The 20,605-nt window shown below is 48.8% G+C and overlaps 1 protein-coding gene across 2 annotated transcripts in view; it reads right to left on the bottom strand.

Moving 5' to 3' along the window:
- FGF13 (fibroblast growth factor 13) overlaps window positions 1-12,062 on the bottom strand; it is a 442,238-nt gene extending 430,176 nt beyond the window's left edge. The window contains exons 1-2 of one of the 2 annotated variants that reach the window (XM_031445397.2): window positions 11,963-12,062; window positions 11,071-11,289 (exon numbers count right to left, since the gene is read on the bottom strand). In XM_031445397.2, the coding sequence (XP_031301257.1) occupies window positions 11,071-11,119 (49 nt within the window). In that variant the 5' untranslated portion in view covers window positions 11,120-11,289; window positions 11,963-12,062. The remainder of the gene's footprint in view (window positions 1-11,070; window positions 11,290-11,962) is intronic. The other variant, XM_064483315.1, reaches the window with a different exon arrangement.
- Window positions 12,063-20,605: the final 8,543 nt, after the last annotated feature.

Here is a 20,605-nt window from a genome sequence, read left to right as displayed (position 1 = left end):
AATATCAGCTCTATGAAGGCAGAAATGATTATCTGTTCTGTTCACTGTTGTCACATAGGAGGTTCAACAAATATTTGAGTAACGGATGAATTCATTAATACATGAATTAGTTCAATAGGCGCTCTGGATCCACAGATTCTGCATCTGTGGATTCAACCAACATCAACCACGGATTGAATTTTTTTTAATTCCAGAAAGTTCCAAAAAGCAAAACTTGAATTTGCCACAGGCAGGCAACTATTTACATAGCATTTACACTGTATTTACAACTACTTACATGGCATTTACATTGCTCTAAGTTTAAAAGTAATCTAGAGATGATCTAAAGTACACTGGGAGCACATGCACAAGTTGAGTCAGCATCAGATTTTGGTATCTGAGGGGGTCCTGGAACTCATCCCCAGCGACTGTAATAACTAAAATCCATTACATTGGAGTATGACTATCAGACAGATGTGTGAATCTGTAGATTTGTTTCTACAGCCAACAAGCCGTTAAATAAGAATTCTCTAACTTGAATAACCAATATGAAAATCACTACTAATACTATTTTAGTAATATTATCAATACCACCACTGACCAAATTCTATGTATATTATCCATACATTATCTCATTCTATCTTTAAAATACACATGGGAGATAAATATAACTATCTCCATCATGGAGAGGCTTAGAAAGTTCCTAAGCAGAGGAACTTATATGTGAATACAAGTCTCTCAAATCCATGCTTCTAAGCATGCAGCCTCTTTTACATGGAAGATGACCGACTGTAGAAATTATACCCCAAACTAAATGAGCAATATTAAATTCAGATGGATTGCTGCTGTCATTCTAAGAGCTTATGATATGATTTGGAGTTTCAACTTAAAGAAACCTAGGAAGGATGCTGAGCGTCATGGCTAAGTAACACACTTCCCGAGTATCTCTTTTGTGAAAAGGGCCCTTGAGGTTAAAATCTAGTTGGGGAGATAAAATATAACCAGATGAAAAGTTAATCATAAGATTTATCCAGAGTAACCTATGGCCATTGCCAGATGGGCAACGGAGAAGCCCAGTGCAGGGGGTAAGCATTTCCTGTAGGGAGGATGGAAGAGAGGCTTCCTAGAGGATGTGGGTTAAGCTTGGACATGAAGGATCGCAAAATGTAGAAACAATAGGTAGACCGTTCCCGATCAAGGAATGGTGGGAGCTGGAGCAGAGAAGTCAATTTGAAGACAATTCATAAGCAATATATTGTTTATGTTAATTTTATTACATCGTGAATATCATATACGTCCACTGTAGAGAAAATAGAAGCTACAAATAAATATACATACGCATATGCATCCTCTATACATCTTCTACAAGCCAGCCACCCAGATTCCGTTTAGTATTCTTTCAGGATTTACTCTAAGCATATTTGTGTATTTATTTAGACACACGCATATTTGTCTACATGCACTTAATTTTATATTTACAGATCCATACATGCATATACGTATCTTTATATATGCACATACTCATATGTTTGTTTATAAAATAACGTTTGTGGAGCCCAATGAGAAGGCTCTCAAGGCAGTAGAGAAAAACTTGTCACAACCACAGGCACAAAATCATCATCTCTCCTTTGCCACTCCCAAATCCACATCCAGTGCCCACGCTAAAATGACAGCGTAGAAGATTATTTAATGACATAGAAAAACATTCTCACATGTTGCGAAAAAAAGAGCAGGTGATAGTATCTACTGCATGATCCCACATATACGCTTAAAGATGTGTATGTCTGTATTATAAAATTAAGAGAAAAAAAGCCTGGAAGGAAAATTTCCAAAAGTTACCCTAGGAGGACAACCCTTGGGAGAAATTTTCTTCCCTATGCTTTTATGATTTTCCAAATCGTCCCCAGTAAACATGCATTATTTTGTAATGAGGAAAAAAAAAAAACGACGCCACGAAACATAAGCAATATAAAAGCAGACAAATAAAAAACAAAACGGTCCTGAGCGGTGTGCTCAAGATGCAGCCTAGGTTTTCTGAACAGCTGAAACCGAATTAGCATCGACCAGAAGACAGAGAAAGCAGAAAGCCCTGGTGTTCGGCCAAGTCCTGACTTCAAGGCTTTGATGGGTTATCTGCCTTTCAGCGGCCCCAGCGGGTGGGTCAGGTGTATCCTGAGCAAGGGCGCCTCAATGGCTGGCGTGGGGAGGCGGGGGACAGGACACGCTTCCTCCGGCCCCGCCCCCCGCCACCATCTTAACGCCGCCTCCCAGCCGCGGCAAAGCGCGGGTGGTCGAGACCGCAAGGCCCCGGGCAGCCCGCGGGCGCCCGGACCCTTCCCCCAGGCGCAGCCGCCCGCCCCGCCGGCGCCCCCCCAACCCACCCACCCCGCCTCCGGCCGCGCTCTCCCCGCGGCGTCCCCGCACGAGCCGGCCGGGCCGCGGGCACCCGGGGGAGCGGATGGGCAAAGCCCGCCGCCGCCCGCCGCCGGTCGCAGGCGGCTTTGTCATGCATGCCCGGCGCTGAGCCGTTCTTCGCCAACTTTCACCTTCGGTGACACAACTTTTCCGTGTTTCTTTTTTCGGCAGCCGCCGCATCACGAGGCTCATGAGCACACCGGTTTGTAATAAACCCGCCTGCCAGATCCGCGGCGACTGGCGGACACCGGTTAACCGGCCCGTTGGGCGCTCCCGTCCGGTTCCCATGGTCGGAAAACAAATGCTCCCGGGAACGAGAGCTGCGAGGAGTGCTGGTCCCGCTTACCCGAGAATGGCTCCGAAAACCACGCGCAAAACCAAGAGCTCTCGGAAGTCTTAATGTTCAAAAAAGCCCCCGAGGGGAGAGGCCAGCAGCACACACACACAGAATCAAAGGCAAAAGAAGCAGGTCAGCTCACAATACTTTCAAAGTCCTGGTTGAAAGAAGATTCTGAAAATATCTATAGGCATATTCACGATCTGCGCTCAGCCTGCCTTCTTGAGGTTGTTTACTTCTACTTTTAACAGCAAGATAAATATTTTAAGAGCTCGATCTGTTTACTCACCCCCAGTGCAAGAGCAGTAGAAACGCAACCTACCTAATTTGGAGGGATCTGAGAAGTGGGTCTCACATTTGTTACTAAACTTACCTGTAACCATGCCATAGACCCGCCACTGTTAATTGTATCTGTTAAACATAGGTTCCGCAGCACAGAGAAACACTACATGAGTCCTAACTTTGAGAACTATAATTAATATGCTCGTTCAAGGCCTGTGTCTCTATTAAGAAGATATATTTTTGGAAATATTATCTAACTGAAGGCAGCATAAACAGTATGAAAAATAAAGCTCGCACTTTATTTTTCCATTTAAAATGAGTTATATAATAAGTAGTGAAAAGCTTCTTCCATGGAGTTACACTTTAAGGAGGGGAATTTCTTTTACTGAAGTTAATATGGCTATCAGGGGAGAAAATCCAGAACTGAGAATCCTCCAATGAGCCCAGCATACCCTAAGGAACCCCATTCAGTTAATGAAAACCACTGACATCTGTTGATGTGAAAAGGAGGGGGCAGAAAAGCAGAAAAGGAGGTAGAGAGAAAGGGAGGGAGGGAGGAGAGGGTAGGACTGAGAGGGGAAGAGAAGGGAAATGAGACAGATGATTCTGATCAGAGACAGACTGAAAGCATATGCCATGTAATGGGAGAAAAGTAAACAACTGGGAGTTTTACCCAGTCGTGAATTAAGAGGAAGTGTAATCTTTTGAATACAGGTGAAACAAGCTCCCAGACACAGTTCTGGGAGAAAATACCATTATTTTCAAACTGACAGATGCTTACATCTTGAAAGTCACAGTCATGGCCAAGTGAGGGGAGATGCACATTGGAAAGTATAAAGTCAAACTGTCCAAGGCCAAAGAGGAAGGAAAGGGCACCCCTAAGGTAGGACTGGGATTCTTTCATTTCTGTATGCCCGGGGCCCGGCACAGTGCCTGGTATGGAAAAGCCACTTGAGAAATGTTCAGAGATCTGTTAGGCTGAATCATACAAAGATCACAGCCCTGGAGCAATTATGCCTGTATAGGCTAACTCTCCCTGAGCATGTCCACACTGACAAACAGGAGGAAATTTTGTCCTTGTGCAAACCTGGATTAGAAAAGAATGGCCTGTGTTGCCTAGGGAGGCAGTATAATACGGCGGTTAAGAGGTACATTTGAAGTCGGTCAAACCTGGCTCAAACCCTCGCTCCACCACTTAAGCTGAGTGGCCTCAGGCTGGTCTCAACCCCTGAGACTCAGTTTTTTGTCAAATGCAAATAATAGTAGTATGTCTATCCATCTTGGATAGATTGTTATGAATCCATTAAGGTATTTCACGTCAATCCCTGGCATATAGTAAGTGCTCAGAAAAACTATTTTTAGGACCCCAATCGAAGTGACTTCCCCAATTTATCTGTCAGAAAGTCAATCATTGACACTAATTCCTTGGAGTTAAAGTTAAAGCTCTGTCTCTGACAATCCTTAGTTCAATGCCAGGCACTGTGCTAGTAATTTGCAACCCACTAGCTGTGTGACCTCATACAAGCTACATAATCTCCCTAAACTTCAATTTTCTCATCCCTGAAGTCCATAAATACTAATCACTACTTCATTTGGCTGTCATGTGGATTAAATGAGATGTATGTAAAAATAACGCATGCCTAGTAAATAGTGCTTGGTAATTTAGAAGCTACTATAATAATGATAATGATAGTAGCTATCATTATTGTTATTGTTATTAAATGATGAATAAAACATACCGCGGCTTAAAGGAATTCCCTACCTGACCTAGATCATTCAACAAATTACTCCTTATGAGCCTGCCCAGTACAAGACCCTACTGAGTGCCCTAGCGTAGGGCAGGGTGGAGGCGGGGGTCTTCCCAGAAATCTGAGGACAAGACAAAGAGAAGGCGTGTCAACCAGGAAAGAAAACATGCTGACCTGAGAGAGGGCGAGGTCTCAGAGACAAAGAGTGCATTCTGCGTGATTCCATTTCTAGTCAATTCAATACAGGCAAAACTACAGTATGATGATAGAAACCAAAATAGTAGTTGACTTTTAAGGGGGAAAGATAAGGAACACAGGAAAACTTTCTGGGATGATGAAAATATTCTAGATCATAATTTTGGTGCTGATTATGTGGGTGCAAACATTTGTCAAAAGTCATTGAGATGCACACTTAAGATGTGTGCACATTACTATGTATAATCTTCAATTACACACGAGGAAATTGGACTCATACAAATGTTTTTTTATTAACTCTTTTATAATTTGGCCTCTGACCAGGCCTGCCTTTTGCCAGATTTTTTCTTTCTTCCCAGGCCCTACTATCCAGAAAGAACAGGCATGTATACCTGAGAATTCCTTTGGGCCAGTGATTGTCGGAATGAAATATGAAGTCTTTGCAGAAGGCTGAGAGCAGACAAGCGAAGCAAACGACTCAGCTCAGCCGGACCCCAATGCACCCCCTAGAATGTCAACCTAAACCTTACACCCACAGGAGCTAAGGGTGTTGCCAGAGTTAAGAATCAGCAAGGACACCTCCTACCCTCTGCCCTTCCCCTGTGGGGAAGGTCATTAGCCAGTGACACTAAGACCATTTCCATTTGAAAATCAATGCTAAAAGTAATTTACAAGGGCAGAGGCAGGAGTAGGGCAAGAGAACAGCTTTACAGCCATCTCAACCTACAGTCATTGCAATGTAGGCTTCATGTTTATTGCAAACCCAAATCCCTAAAAAAACAGTCCTTCACATTTCCATTGTGCCCCAAGAATCAAGAACTTCTCTCTTTTCTAAAATAAAACCCCTCTTTTCAGGATTAATACCCTGGAAAACATGGCTTTAGAGAAGGCCATCCAATTCAAGGAGAAATTAGACCTGTAGGCTGGAGTGGTGATCATAATGATCACTATGTACTATTTCACTTTCTTTAGGAAATTAGTGCCATTTGCCCAGAAATCCACACCCCTAAGAGATATTTCATCAAGATGTGGCATTCACCAAGGTGATAAAATGCCATCTTTAAAAATGTCAGAAATCTGATTCAAGTGAGTCTGTGGAACTGGTATATCACAAATCCATACGCTACATTTCAAGTTGGTGAGGACTGACTAGGATGAACCGCCCTATACAGGACAACGAGCCTCAAGCCCACTCCTCAGCCTGTGCTGAAAATTCCTGCTGCTAACATGTCTTCTGGATCTTCTGGATAGGGAAATATAAATTGGTGACTGTAGACAATGATTTGTCTTCTCTACTAATTGCTAAAACTGTATTATGTGCCCAATCTTCGCATTTCAAAGATCATGTTACACTTAGGAAGGTAACAGACATGTAGGATCCCCTCCACCCGCCATACTTTAATTCATGGATTTTTTTTTCTCCTCCTTGAATTGTTTAATCTTAGCAATTACCTTCTATTCCTTTCAAATTTCTCAACTCCAAAAATATAAGCCATAATGAAGCAGACACTAGAAAGCCCTGTTATTGGATATATTTGAAGAGCTGCAACACATTCTGGTTTGTCTGTGTTGATTGTAATTCCCAGAATGAGGAGTTGATTTGAACATAAAACAGCACAGCTGCAAAGAGACCTGGGATGTTAACAATTTCATCTCCCTACTGACTGCCTAACAAATCAGCCCTCCAGCGTATACCACCCAAACCCTGATTCCTGTTCTCAAGGCCACCATACATTTCCCTGCCCTAGGCGTGGACCACAACCTCACAGCTCACTCTCTGCCTCTCACCCATCCTGCAACATCCATTCCCATTCCAACCTCACTCACCTCTCCAGCCCAAGGACGCATCCTAACCCCTTTTTAACGATTTGAACTGTACTGGAGAGAGACTTAGAAGATGCAGAACTAAGAGAGAAGATATAGCACCCCTAACCCGTATCCCAAATTGCCCCCACTTGCTCCAGCCTGTCAGTAAAGAAGCTGCCCAACACTGGAAATAATAATAAAGAGGATTTGGAGCCATTGTGCACTGGTCTTCTGCACCTATCCCTGAGAACAGACTTCACATTTCTGATTAGAGATCTAGAACAGACTAACATTTCTGATTGGAGGTCTCTCTGGCCACACTGCCTCACTCACCACCATCTTCAGCACAAAAGAAAATATGGGGCTTATGACATGCCATAAAACCACACTGGTCCACGATGATTTATGCACCAGGTGAAAAAACAAGTCCCTACGTGAGTAATAGGGAGATTATGACTGTTAGTTTTTAATAAGAGGTCACCAAAGTCATGATTTCTTGTGGGTGAAATATCTGTGAACACCTGCTTTGCCTGGCCCAAGCCTGAGAAAGCCTTGACGGAAGCAACTGCAGTAATCCACCAAGACCAAGAAGAGCTGTTGGAATGGCATTCAGGGTTCAAGACTTGATATGTCGGCTGCCTGACCACAATGCCCTGTCTTTCTTCGGTATGGTTAGAGATACTATTGGAAAAGGCCAGGAAGTGAGCTGAAAATGAGTTATGCCCATAATTACACGTGGGCACCGTAATCCCTTACAGCCAACAGCTGTGTAAGTGGCTGGCTTCTTGGACTAAGCATGGAACTGTCCTCCATCACAAGGCAGCCAGGAGAAAGCCAGCCTGACGCCAGTGCTGACCATCTCAGAGAGAACCCACAGCCCACATGGCCTTGAAACTTGCCTGGATATGATGGCTCTCTGGCTAAGCACAAGGGAAGGGGTTGCCAGAAAAAAACACACGCAACTCCAAACAGGTGGCTACAAACCCAGACAATTTTGAAATCGAGAATTGGCTAGCATTTTCACTCAATCCACAAACGATTGGGTTTTATCTGTAACAGGCTACACGTTTTCCGAATGCCACAGGAACACAGTTGCAGTAAACCAGACACACAGCCTTAACTGAGTGCTTTTCCAACAGATAACTGCTGAAAAGATCTTAAGTGACAAGGTAGAGAAGAGTGAGTCAAAGCTAAGCGAGTATCTGCTTGAACAAACAAATGTTATGCTTTCTTCTTCCCTAAAATGGAAATAGGTCCTCCTGTTCGGGAGCTGAGTGCCCCAAACTACATATACATCTGCCAATTGAAAAGTTTATGCAATGCCTAAATAAATACACGAAAGATGATTTGCTGCACAAGAGGCCATTTTAATAGTTTCAAATAAAATCAAGATTCCCATCCCCACCTCCCAAAGAGGGCCATCTATCTTGTCTATGTTATTGAAAAGGTTATCAAAAAGATCATTCACTGTCCGTCAGTGGTCTTAACTTCAATGAGTTGAAGAAAATGTCATTTATAAAGAAAATGAGCAATTTACATGCTCTCATAGCTCTATTTCATTAAGCATCACAAAGCAGCTTACTGATTACCTACTTCCTGTGCTCTAAAAACTCAAGGAACCTGTACTCTGATAATCTTCCAAACAGTTATGATAGGCTGTGGGCTTAAACCCCAATTGATGGGGTGCGAGGCCAAATTTAAACGAGCAGTAAGCTTTTGAAACGGATTATGAAATTCATTCAAACTGTTAATAAATTATTTGACTTGATTCAGTCATTTGTCACACCATTGTTCAAAATTGTGTATACTCAAAGTACCTATTAAAGGTTCAGTCCTGTATCCTATGTTGCCCACAGTGTGTTCGAGTCACTTAGCTTAAAAAAATCCAAAAGTGACTTATACATAGGAAATTTGTAAATAACCAAACCTCTTCATGAATATGGTCAATAAACTTTAGTGCTTAAAAATATAAATAGAATTGGTATCGTTCATCTTTAACATAAAAAGTAGTCTTTAAGATTTAGTCACATAAGACAACATACTTGAAAAGGTAAAATATTAAGGGCTATCAGGCATTCCGTTTTGAAAATGCTCTAAATTCAACAACCAACAGAAAGGCAGAAATGGGGCTCTTAGCAGCCGTAAGATTCCCATCTCCTCAGGAAAGTAAACTCCCTTCTTAAAAGTTGCCTTGTAAAATTACTTTAATTTATTCTAATTACAACCATAATTCCAAATGCTAATTACACAATTCCTACAGAGAGGTATTCGGTTTCAAATGTGACAAGTGAGTCAACTTAAGAAAATATTAGGACATACACCTAGTAAAAATTTTCATTATTGAGTTACAGAAACTTGTCCTAATGTTTCCAGGCTTGTTATTACTGTTCTGGACAATTACAAAGTATATTCCAAAAACAGCATCTCACTTTCTATGAATGAATTTGGTTTCAGGGTCCTTCCAAAGGTAGCCTGAAATTAAACCTTAGGTAACCACCTGATGGAAATCAGGGACCAAAGTTCCAGAAACAAACTTGAAACACTCTCAGATGCCTAGATCAATTTGGTGCTACCAAAGTTCCATTTACCTTTCCGGGCCCTCTATGGAAAACAAAACCTTCTAATGACCCGGAAGTCACTTTTTCTTAAATGAATGCCTGTTTAAACTCGCAAGGAGAAGGAAAGCTCTGGAAATGTATAGCAAGAGTTCTACTTTCCGGGCAACTGTTTCAGTTAATCTGTGCGCCAGCAGGTAGGAGTGGGTGCGAAGGGGCTGAACTCGAGTCTTGTGGCAGGTCAACGGCAACACTGACCCTTCGGACAACAGATCTAACCCCCCTCCCCCACAAACTCCTCGCGCCTCCCGTCGACGCTTCGCCTAGTTGGAAGAAAACCGGCTCCATTTAGAAACAAGGATAAAGGCCCTGAGCTGAAGACTTTGACAACTTTCCGCGGGGGAGGGCTGACGCTGCCCTAGAATCTCCCGGGAAAGAAAGCTCGGAGAGATGGGGAGACGCGAGGAGGAGATGAGAAAAGGGAAGGGGGAAAGCAGTGGGAGGGAAAGGAGCCCCAGGGCTCAAGGAAGAACTGGAGCCCCGGGAACGAAAGCTGGGGCTCCCCCCACTGCAGCCCCACTTCTGCAGCAGCGTGGACTCGGCATGGGTCGCTGCGGTCAAGCGTGCGTGGGGCCCTCAGGGCCGGTCCAGCCCACTCCGGCGCCTGCTCTGCTCTGTGGCCATTCCGGACACTGGCACCTAAGGCACCTGCGGTTTCCCCACTGCTTCTACCACACCCCCTCTCTGTGCCTCTCTCTGCACCAAGGTCTCCAAGGATGCTATCTCCAGTTTACATTCCGGAGCCAAGCCAGGTCCTCAGCAAGGCGATGGCTAGGACTGGTGGGGGTCTGGGGGCGCCCCTTCCTTCTGAGTTCTCCCCAGCCTGAGCCCTGCTCTGCTGCGCCTCTCCAACCCGCCGGAGGGAGGCCCCAGGCCGAGAAGCGCTCTCCAGGGGACCGGTGGCCGGGCGCCGCGAGCAAGGGGGCTAACCCCCCGAGAGCGGAGGGAGGGGACTCTCTCCCTCTCGCGGAGGCCCGCTCCCTCTGGGCACTAGTGGCCAGGGGACAAGAGCCTTTGTTCTCCCGGGGCTTGGCTGCGCTGCCGAGGCGCAGCGCGGGCGGCGCCGGGGCACCGGGATTGCTCACTTTTGCACGCGGCGTGTCGAAGGTGGCAAGCTCCTGCCTTCTGGGGAGGGGACGGAGAGAGTTGGGGAGTAGGGGGCGTGAGGGGGAAAGGAGCGTGGGGGGAGGGGTTTTGCGTCTCGGCCAGGCTCTTTGTTTGCATTGGGGGCGGGGAGAGGGTGTTGCAAGTGGATTCGAGCTTGGGTTCTAATGGGGCAGATTCCTGAGTATGTCACCGTGTTGCACCCGCGCAGCACACATATGCACACTCACGCACACACAGACACTCGCTCGGAGGGGCAGCCGGCCGGTAGCAGGCAGCGCTGTTCCCGGCGCTCGGGGCTGCAGCAGCTTCGTCTGCTCGCAGCGCCACCCCGGTGCGTCCAGAGGGGGAGTGGAAGAGGCTGGAGGCACTCGCGGGGCGACAGTTTCACGAGGAAGGAGGGAAAGTGGTGCAAACCCAGACCCCCCGCCACCCCAGCGGCCCGCCTTCCCTCCCCCCCTCCTTCTCGCCCCGGGTCGCAGAGGTCACAGGCGGCTTAGGCTCCGGGAGGGAGGCCGGGAGCCGCCGGAGGGCGGCGCGCACGCGAGGGTGCGAGGGCAACCAAGGGAAGGGAAGCGGGCGGGCTTACCCTTAGAAGCATCTTTCTCCTCTTTGGGCTTGGTCACCTTTCCACTCATAGATCCCAGCTTGCTTGACAAGGTTCGGCCAGGAGACGGAAGTCCTCGCCGAGCGGGCGGGACTTGGGAGAGTGCTTAAGGCGGCAAGTCGCGACCGCGAGCTCCCCTCGGTGTTGCTCCGGGCGGAATCCGCTTTTCCCCAGCGCTGCCGCCGCCGCCGCCGCCGCTGCCTACGAGAGAGTGGGGAGGAAAGGAGAGGGGTGAAGGAGGAGCCGCCGCCGCCGCCGCCGCCGTAGCCGCCGCGAGCCCGAGCGGCCGGCCGCGGGAGGAGCCGCTCGCCTGGCTCCAGAAGTGCAGAGACAAAGCGGCGCGGTGCTCCCTCCGCGCCCGCGCCCGCCTCTCCTGCCCACCCGCCCGCCCGCGGAGAGCTGCGGTCGCCACCCCGGGGGCCGCCGAGAGGTGCGGCCGGGACTCCCCGGCTCGGCCGCCGGCCTTCCGGGGCTCCGCGCTGACCGCTCGCTGGGCCGGCGCGGGCCGCACGGGGAGTTGCCTGGGTGGGCTGCCCGCGCGCCGGCGGGTTGCTTCCCCCGCCTCTCCCCATCCGCTTTGGGCCGCCAACTCCATCGAAATAAAACCCCGAGGAAGGTTTAAAAAAAAATCAAAACAAAGACGAAAATATTCACTTAAAAATAACGAGCCTCCCCGAAAGGGAAATGTTTGAACATGTGATGAGCAACGTGTGAGCCTGTTACACCGCAGAGCCGCGCAGCTCCTCGCCGGCGAAGCGAGAGGGGAGGGTCGCCTCTTGTTTTCTGCTGAACCAATTTTCAGGTTCCTATAATTTTGCCCAAGGGGGATCCCGAATTGCTGGCGGGCGGAGTAGCGAGAACCGATGGCCCTTACCTGCTCTCTCTCTCTCTCTCTCACCCTCTACACCCACACCCCCTCGGAGCTCGCCCGCTCCCTCGCTCGCGCTCTCCTTCCAAAGAACTCGCGGGTCCCAGAGAGCCGCGAATCGGCGCGGCGGCGCATTCTATATAAGCGGCAAGGTGTGGGCTCGCGGGGGGCGGGGGCCGGCGGGGGCGGGGCCGGCACAAAGCCGCCTGCGGGCTGTAGTAAAAGGAGAGCTCGGCAGGGGCGCGCCGACGTCAGCCGCGGGTTGGCAGAACCCCCGCGAGCCCAGCGGAGTGCCGGCTGGCGTGTCGGCCGGGCGTCCCCCGGCCCCCTCTGGGGCAGGCAGGGCCCGCGGGCGCCGCCGGAGCGGACTCGCACCGTGGGCCGCCGAGATCGAAGCCTGGCGCCCCCAGCCACCCTCCAGCCCCCGTCACCTCCCTCCGATCCCGGCGCCCGCCTTCCCCGCCGCGCTGCTCGGGCCCGCGCTGGTCGCCACCTACACTTTGGGGACTCCGCTGTTGGCAAGTGCCTGCACCGAGCGGTGAAATCTCAGTCCAGGAGTCAGCGACTCCTCGCCTCCAGCCAGCCGCCCAAGTTGAGATAGCCGGGTTCTCCGTGAGAAGGGCGCGCTGGGATCCGGGTGTCAGTAGGGCAGAGAGTGAAACTGACCGCGGCGGATGCCACCTCCCACCCCCATCCCCACCCCCACCCCAGCACGCAGGCCCCTCCTCCTAGGGCTGGTCGCTCTGGTTGGCAAACTAGGCGCGGAGTGCCCACCACCCAGGATGGCCCATCACCCAGGATGGCCCACCCCAGGCAAACGGAGTGAGGTGGGACTAGGAGCGAGCGCTGGAGAAGGATTGACGGGTTCGACATGTCGCCTGGGGCACACTACTGACAAAACAGGGAAGGTCCCTGAAGATTTGAACTAGGAGGAAAACTGCTCAGAAATCATACAAGAAGGAGGCGGATGGGGAAGGAGAAAGTGCCAGGGAAAGATAAGGGGGGACAGGGTAACCCTGAGACGTCCTGGGAATCCCTTTCCGCGACGGCCCTTCTCCGCGCGCGGATACCCTGAAGCCCAGAGCTCTGCTGAGGGACTGGGGTGGCCGCTGGCAGGACTGGTCCTCAGAGCTGTCCATTAATCAGACCACAGGCTCCAGCCGGGCGGTGGAGATGGGCAGCGACTCCCATGCAGAAAATCCGTTTCCCCTAGTCCCACTCAACTCCACCCGCTCCTTAATTCGGTTTCCTTAATGGCATTAAGCCAGGCGAAGAAATTATATAGATGGATTAGTCCTACTGAATCCCAGGCGGTAACTCAATTACAAGAGCCTGCTGTGGCTTTCAAGACCAGGAGAGTGGGCTGCCCCTGCCTCCAGCCCGGGTCTAAAGGTCGGCAACCCTGTAAATTCAATTTGCAGCCTCTGTCCTTGGTCTGGAAGGAACTCCAGGCCTATTTTTCTTGTAAATAATATCTAATAATCTGGAGGTTGATGACACAATGTGATTATCTAACCCAAGTTTAGATCATTAATATCAGTACTCTGGAAAAGAAGAAATTTCTCTTCAAATGACCAGAATTCAAATGGGGTAGAAACTGAGGTGGGTTTAGAGGAAAGATGAAGGGGAACAGGGGAAGGAGTCCTCAGTTTACACCCAATAATAGTCAGTTACCACGGATATAGCACCTACCCTGTGCCAAGCACCATTATCTTATTTCATCTTCACAATCGTCCTAGGAAGTGTTATTTGCATTTTACAAATGAGGAGACTGAGGCTTAGAGGGGTAACTTGCCCAGAGGTCACTCAGGTCGCTGCTAAATGAAGAGCCTGGATTAAAAAAAAAACTAGGAGAGCCAGGATAGGAAATCAGGTGGGTCTGTCTTCAGTGCTCTTTGCTTAGACCACATGGTATCTCGACACTCACTCCTATCAGTCTGTTAGAAAGGAAGGTGGAAACACATTTTCACTGGCTCTATCTGCCAATCCTAAACCCGTAAGTCTTTTCAAACTCCCTTAACTCTGCACAAACACACACACACACGCACGCACGCACTCCTCTCTTGTGCACACATAACATTTGCTTTGTCTACCTAACCCCAGTAAGCAACAAGACCCTCTTTTGGGAAAAGGGTCGGTCTCTGTCTTGGGGGTTATTAAGCATGGTGTCCATCCTGAGTGCCTCAGCTTCCCTGACATGTTAAAATTTCCAGGGAAGTTCTCTGCACAGATAAGACATCCCCACCTCCCGTGCCCTATCACCAGTGGTACCTCCAACAAGGGCAACTTCCAGCTGGAAGCCAGATTCAACTTGTTCCTGGAAGGACAGTAATACTTAACATATGACTAAACCTAGGTTAGTTAATATGATTGAGGCAAGTTGAAGAGATGTCTGTTTAGGGGCATTAGTGGAGTCTGTCTGTCCATGAACACAAACCAGTAAAATTAAGTGTTTTTCTTCACCATAAACCATTCTGCAAAAGAAATAATCAGAAGAGAAAGAAAACAGACACCTCATACAAGAACAATATAGTGATGTGTGTCCACACAGGGGCAAATCAATGACGTCATAAAGGCATTCACGCCAGATACCAAGGATTATGAATATTCAAGGGCCAGAACAAGCAATTTCATCTAAACAAAGCTTCTGAAGACCCTGCTTGGGGAGGTCACAGGCAGCTTCTTTTGTGAAAGGCGTAGAGGCTTTCCCTTGCTCAAAGCCCTGTGAGATGTTTCATATGAACAGAATGTTGTTGGTACCTGCTCAGAAAAAGGCACGCTCCAGCATCCAGCCCACAAGCTCCTTGGTATTTTGGGATGATTGGCAAGAAGATTGGACATCTGTGTGAGGGCATTCAGAGGGTGTTCGTTTCCCCACCGCCAGACAGACTCAGTCTTGAAGCATCTCAATAAAGCCTGAGCTGAGTCTGTGGTACTTCTTCTGCCCCGTCCCACAGAGGTAGAAGTTCCTTCACTTTCAGTCTAGCAGTTTGCACCCTCTAATCCCTTCTCTCCTGTCTGCTTTGTCACTATGGTCAAATGGTACCATCTGTCCGGTCTCTGCCCCTTCTATGAGAGAGAACTCCATATACCGGCTACAAAATGGGATACAGGGGTGACCATGTGTAGTCAAGTAACTCAGTCCTGGAACTAAAGCAATATTTTAAAACAAAAGGCCACATGGTCATGCCTCTAAAGAGGGCCAGGTTGTTTTCTGAAGGAAAGAGCAGAGGCTTGAGTCTTCGGCAGAAAAGTGGAAAAGGTCCTGAAAGTCTCATCCTCTTGGCCCTACCATCTCCCTGGTGTCTATTTCATGCCAGTCCCCAGATGCCTCAAGACACCAGCCTCTGGATTCCACATTTGCTCATCCTCCAGCAGCTCTGAGCAATGCTTCTGGGCAAGATGCCATGCGGTTCCATTGTCTGTGCTGGAGGGTAAAGTGAGGGTGAGTGGGGATACACTTAGGGCTTTTTCCTGGCAGATTTGGACTGGCTGAGTGCAGAGCCGTTGTCATCAGGAACCACCAAATTAGACGGTTCAGTGACAAGATGGCTTCTCACTGGACCAAATGTGTTTTTCCTTTGTGAAAACACTTCACAGAGGAAGCTGGTTCAGAAGGAGGCAGCCTGGCAAAAGCTACACTTCCAGCCGGGGTACTCGAGATAAAGAAGGGCCCGGTGGGCCAAGTCTGGGAGTTGGAAGTAACTTTAATTTTTAAGTTCCTATCTTGGCAATCTGAATTTTGAGATCCAAATGCTAGCGCCCTGAAAGGATCCATTTCTGATTCAAAGCCTACAGTGTTTATCGGCGTCATGATTTACGATGGCTTTCTATCAGAATCAGGTGTGAACTGAATCTGTGTGACATAAGCGCTGGGTAAAATCATCTACAAAGATGTGAGCGTGACACGGCCATTGCGAGGTGAGCATTAGGCCTAGTCGCCTTGATTCTGGGTGGCTGGCCGCCGCTTCAGTCTATAGGGTATGGCGGGAGCAATGCTCTATTCATTTCAGGCTAGGTTACAGAAGGCCATGCAGCTTCTGCCTGGCCCTCTTAGGATGCTTGCTCCAGGGAGAGCCAGCCACCCGGCATGAAGTCAGCGTGCCCTGAGACCACCATGGTGGAGAGGTCACATCTAGGCTCTTCAGCTTCCAGTGCTACCTGAGCTCCCAGACGACAGCCAGCATTGACCGCCAGCCAAGCAAGAGAGCCATCTTGGATGTCTAGCCCAGTCAAATCGCCAAATGACTACAGCCCCAGGTGACAACTGACTGCCACCTTGTGAGACACCTCACAGTGGAGAACTTTTCAGTGGCGCCCTTCTCAAACCCCTGATCCATACATAACACTATGAGCAAAATTAAATGGTTGCTTTTAGCTGCCACACTCACTTTAGGGTGATAAGCTATGCAGAAATAGTAACTGGAACAGTGACCGACAGTTTCTCCTAATCCTTCATGCATATGTCACTCCACCCTCTAGAGGTCATGTCCTCCTGAATCCAGGCTGGCCTTATAACTTGTGGTTACCAAAAGGATATGGCCGAAGTGATGCTGTGTCAACTCCCAGCCAACCTTTAGGAGACTGGGCAGCTCTGCTCTTTCTGGGGGAAGCCAGCCTCCTCATAAGAAGGCAGATACCTTGACACCCATGTTGTGAAGAAGCATAAGGAGGCTCTGTGGAGAGACTGCGTGCAGAACCGAGGAACCCAGCTGACAGCAGGAATGAAGCTCCGGACATGTGACCCCCGTCAAGCTATCCCAGCCAGCTCCAAGCCATTCAGCTGCGAGGCTGCAGAATTCACCAAGCAGAAAAGAGCCATCTTTGTGGCACCGTGTCCAAATCCCCAACCCACAGAATTGTAAGCAAAATGGTTGCTTTAAGCAATTCAGTTTGGGAGGGGTGATTTGTTACACACAGCAGTAGGTAACTGAAATGAGAATCCCAGAATCACTTTTGGACCAAGTCAACTCCGTTCCTTGTTCTTCTATAGAGCAGAAAGGGTCTTTAGAGTAGGGGAAAGTTGTAAGACAGAGAGATGTAATGATTTATCCGAAAACAGCTTAGCACTAAGACCTTTCCAATCTACACCAAACATATATATGATCTTCTGCCTTGAAATCGCACATTGAGACCATGGTAGTGCAATGTTGGGATGCCTGTCAGGAATTTAAATGTTCTGTCCCTTTCTTCTCCCATGAAGGAGGAAACAATGAGCGAGAGCTTGTTCCAGGATTCACTCTCACTCCCCAACAAGGAACGTCACTGGGCAGCACCGGCTCTCCCAGCAAAAACACACAAAAGACTTCGGCCCAGGTCAGCTTCCAGAAGATTTTCAAATCCTGCTCTTGCCTCCATTCGAGTGGTTCTACTGCAACACTAACAGCAAATACTTCAGGCAGAAAAATGTTATTTCTTGCGAAATTCTTGGATAGAGTAGAAAGTTGTTAGCACACTTCCATTTGCCTATATCTTGAACCCTCAACAAGACTGTAAACTCCTGGATGACAAGGACTAGGTTAAACTCTCCTGAGATGCACTGCCCCCATGCCCACCGCACAGTTCACATCATGCCTGGCACATCAAAGGCACATCACTGTAATACTGTTTATTTAATTTACTAGATGTCCTGCTCTGCACTAAATATTTATCCAGACTATGCCATTTTATACTCAAAGCACCCTCTGAATGAATAACTGTTATTATCTCCATTTTCCAAATGAGAAAACAAGCTCAGAGAGGTGAAACATCTTAGCCAAGATTGCAGTAAAAAGGTACACCCAGGACTGAGGCTCAAACAGGACCTTCTGTTTCCAAAGTCCCTGCTCTTCCTGCTCCAGGACACTGCATATTTTGTGGAAGTTACAGAATAATTAGTGTTTCTAAAATTTCTCTTTATTTAAAATAAAGCCAAGCATTAGAGCAAGAACAGAGATCTCAGGGCTTATGGGGCTTTCTTTTGTCTTCTGTCAATTCCTGACCCCCTGCGTGGGAGACAGGGAGCCCACGGGGCACATGAATCCCCCTTCCAGAAAGGACCTCCTATGGAGCTGCAGGGAGAGTGGCAGGGGAAGCCTCGAGATGTCAGCTCTTCCAGGGTCAGTCCTCAGCTGCAGAACCCTGACTTCACCGGAGGCCCTGTCCTTCCTGGGGCAGCCCACACCCAAGTGAGAGGGGCCTGGCCACTGGAATTAATGCAGCCTGTCTGACAGAGGGCACTCACTCCAGAGCTCCCCATCTGGTTGGCCAAGTCATTGACTGGGCCTGCATCACAGTTCAACTTCTCCCTCCGCCCAATCCCCCCTCTCCCTCCCCTCTCTTCCTTTCCCAGTTGTTGATTCCTAAGGGACATCTTCCACCACGAACTCCACCTGCTCTCAGAGATCCCAGCCTGTGCCTTCTCTTTTTCTCTCCAACCCTATCGGTCTGCCGGAGCTTTAGGTAAGGGGAGATTCCGAGACTCTTCCTCTTCCTCAGATGGTTTAAGTGATTATCACTGGGTCACTTGTGCCTTTTGCCTCCAACTTTCCTGTCTTTTTGGGAAGTTGCTTGGAGTCTTCTTTGGAGTGCCAGGGTTTGGGGCTTGGATTTAAACCTGCCCACAGAGCCCTGATACCCAGCTGGCGCAGTACATAATGGTGACATTTCAGGGAAAGAGGGATAATTTGCAGATGGTCAAGAAATACCAAGTTGGGTTTCTAATGATGAGACACTTGTACCTTCACTCCCCTTTACTGGAGACCATTTGTAACCCAGTTGGTGTGGTTTTACCTGGCACGGGATGGATTTGCACCTGGCACATAGCTGGAGTGACGATATCCATCACACTGTTGGCTAACTATGGTCTCCTCTAAGTGACTTCCTGTACTCAGTTTACCACTTGTAGAGTTCTTCATTCTCCTCCCATCCACTCCTGCCAGTGCAGTGTTACTTTCCTTTCACTGTTTCATCCCGTCTTCCACTACCAGGGTCTAGGAGGACTCTTCCCTATTACTTTTTCTCCATTTTTATTCCACTCTGTTTCATAAAGCTTCCCTTCTCCCTCCATCACCCAGCCTGCAAGGTTAGGACCTACTGTTGTCTGCTTCTGGGGGAGAGCATCTCAGATCAGTGATAGGAGATCTGCCTCACTGCCACTCAGCCAACAAAAGAGGGGTCCCTCTGAGAGTCCCCACTTACTCTGAAAGGAAAGAAGCGACAGCATCATTTTTCTCCTCTGTAGGCATGCCCTGGAAGCCTTGTCAAGGCAGCAAGACTAATGACCAAAACCAGGAGAGGCAATTAATATATGGCGCTTTATAGAAATTGTCATTTCATTCTCGCAACTGTCCTAAAAGTTTGATATGGTCTCCCTTCATTGATAAATAATGAAAAGGGCCAAGAAAGAGCAATTTACCTGCTCGGGTTCCCACAGCTAGTGGGCAGCACTATCAGGATTTGAACCAGGCCTATCTGTTGCAAAAGCCTACACACTTGGCACTGCCGGATGTTGACATAGTCAAGAAGGCTCACATACCAGTCTTGGCACAGGTTGGCATGGGCCACGGGATTCTGGAAGAATCCCATGACCAGTGAGTGAGTGATGCTCTGGGTTTGGTGTTACTGGAGGGGACATCTGTGAGAGCCACATCAAAGCAGGCAGTCAGGAGAGCTGTGGCCCTGGGACCGAAGGCAGAGGAGTCTCTCCAGAGGCCTCTTTGTCACGGCCACAAGCCTCCACTGCTCCTCTTTGGTCTTCCTGTTGGGGGACTGTGCTCGACTGTCTGTGGTCAGCTCAGCTTCCACTGTCACCCTTGACCAAGGCCAGGAATTAGGTTACCCAGAAGCCCCTTCCCCAGCTGGTTCCAGGTTAGCGTTTGCCACTGGGAGAAACAGACACGGAAGGTGGAGATGAAGCGGAAGTCACTGCTCTCGGGAGACCGTGACAATCCGACAGAGCGACTTCACACATTTCTCTATGAGCCTCCGCTTCCCGGTCACCTTTTGCAGCAAGACCTGGTGACTTCTCACACTCCCAGTTGAGTTCTGGCTTCCTCGCCTCCTCCAAGGCTTCAAGGTGAGTCATTAGAGATATCTGATCCTCTGGCATGAACCTTCTGGACGTGCACTCTCCTAGCTCCTCCCACTTTGTGTGTGTGTGTGTGTGTGTGTGTGTGTGTGTGTGTGTGTAAACCCCTTCATACTGCAATATTTCAGTAGTTCTATTTTCACGACTGTGCCCAGATGGACGCAGGTTCCACGCTGAGCCCCATCACCAGCTCTGTGTTATTAAACATGGCTCCCTGGGAAGTACTGTTAACAAAGGTCCAGTCATACACAGGCCTTTCTTCTTTTTCTTTAGAGACCACAGAAGATTCTGGGAAGATGGTGACCTAAGCATGGGTTGTTTCCATTCCCAACTCCAGGCTGCTGCCGAGGTCTGTGGAGAAGAGGCAGACGGGAGGAAGTCCTAGACACTGTGGGAGTCTCGGCAGGAAGAAATGTGGCCCAGCTTTCTCCTGAGTGCTGAGCAAAACTGGATGCAGCCCAAGAAAGGCCCGGCCCAAGGAGACCAGGAGATCGGGAAACAATACCAGACCTGTCTCTATTCGCTGTCTCCCAGGCCTCCTAGGGGCCAAGAAGGGATGAAGTAAAGGTGCAGATGAGGTC

Source organism: Camelus dromedarius, chromosome X (assembly GCF_036321535.1).
Source record: "Camelus dromedarius isolate mCamDro1 chromosome X, mCamDro1.pat, whole genome shotgun sequence".
NCBI classification, from domain to species: Eukaryota; Metazoa; Chordata; class Mammalia; order Artiodactyla; family Camelidae; genus Camelus; species Camelus dromedarius.
This window is presented reverse-complemented; position numbering and strand designations above follow the sequence as displayed.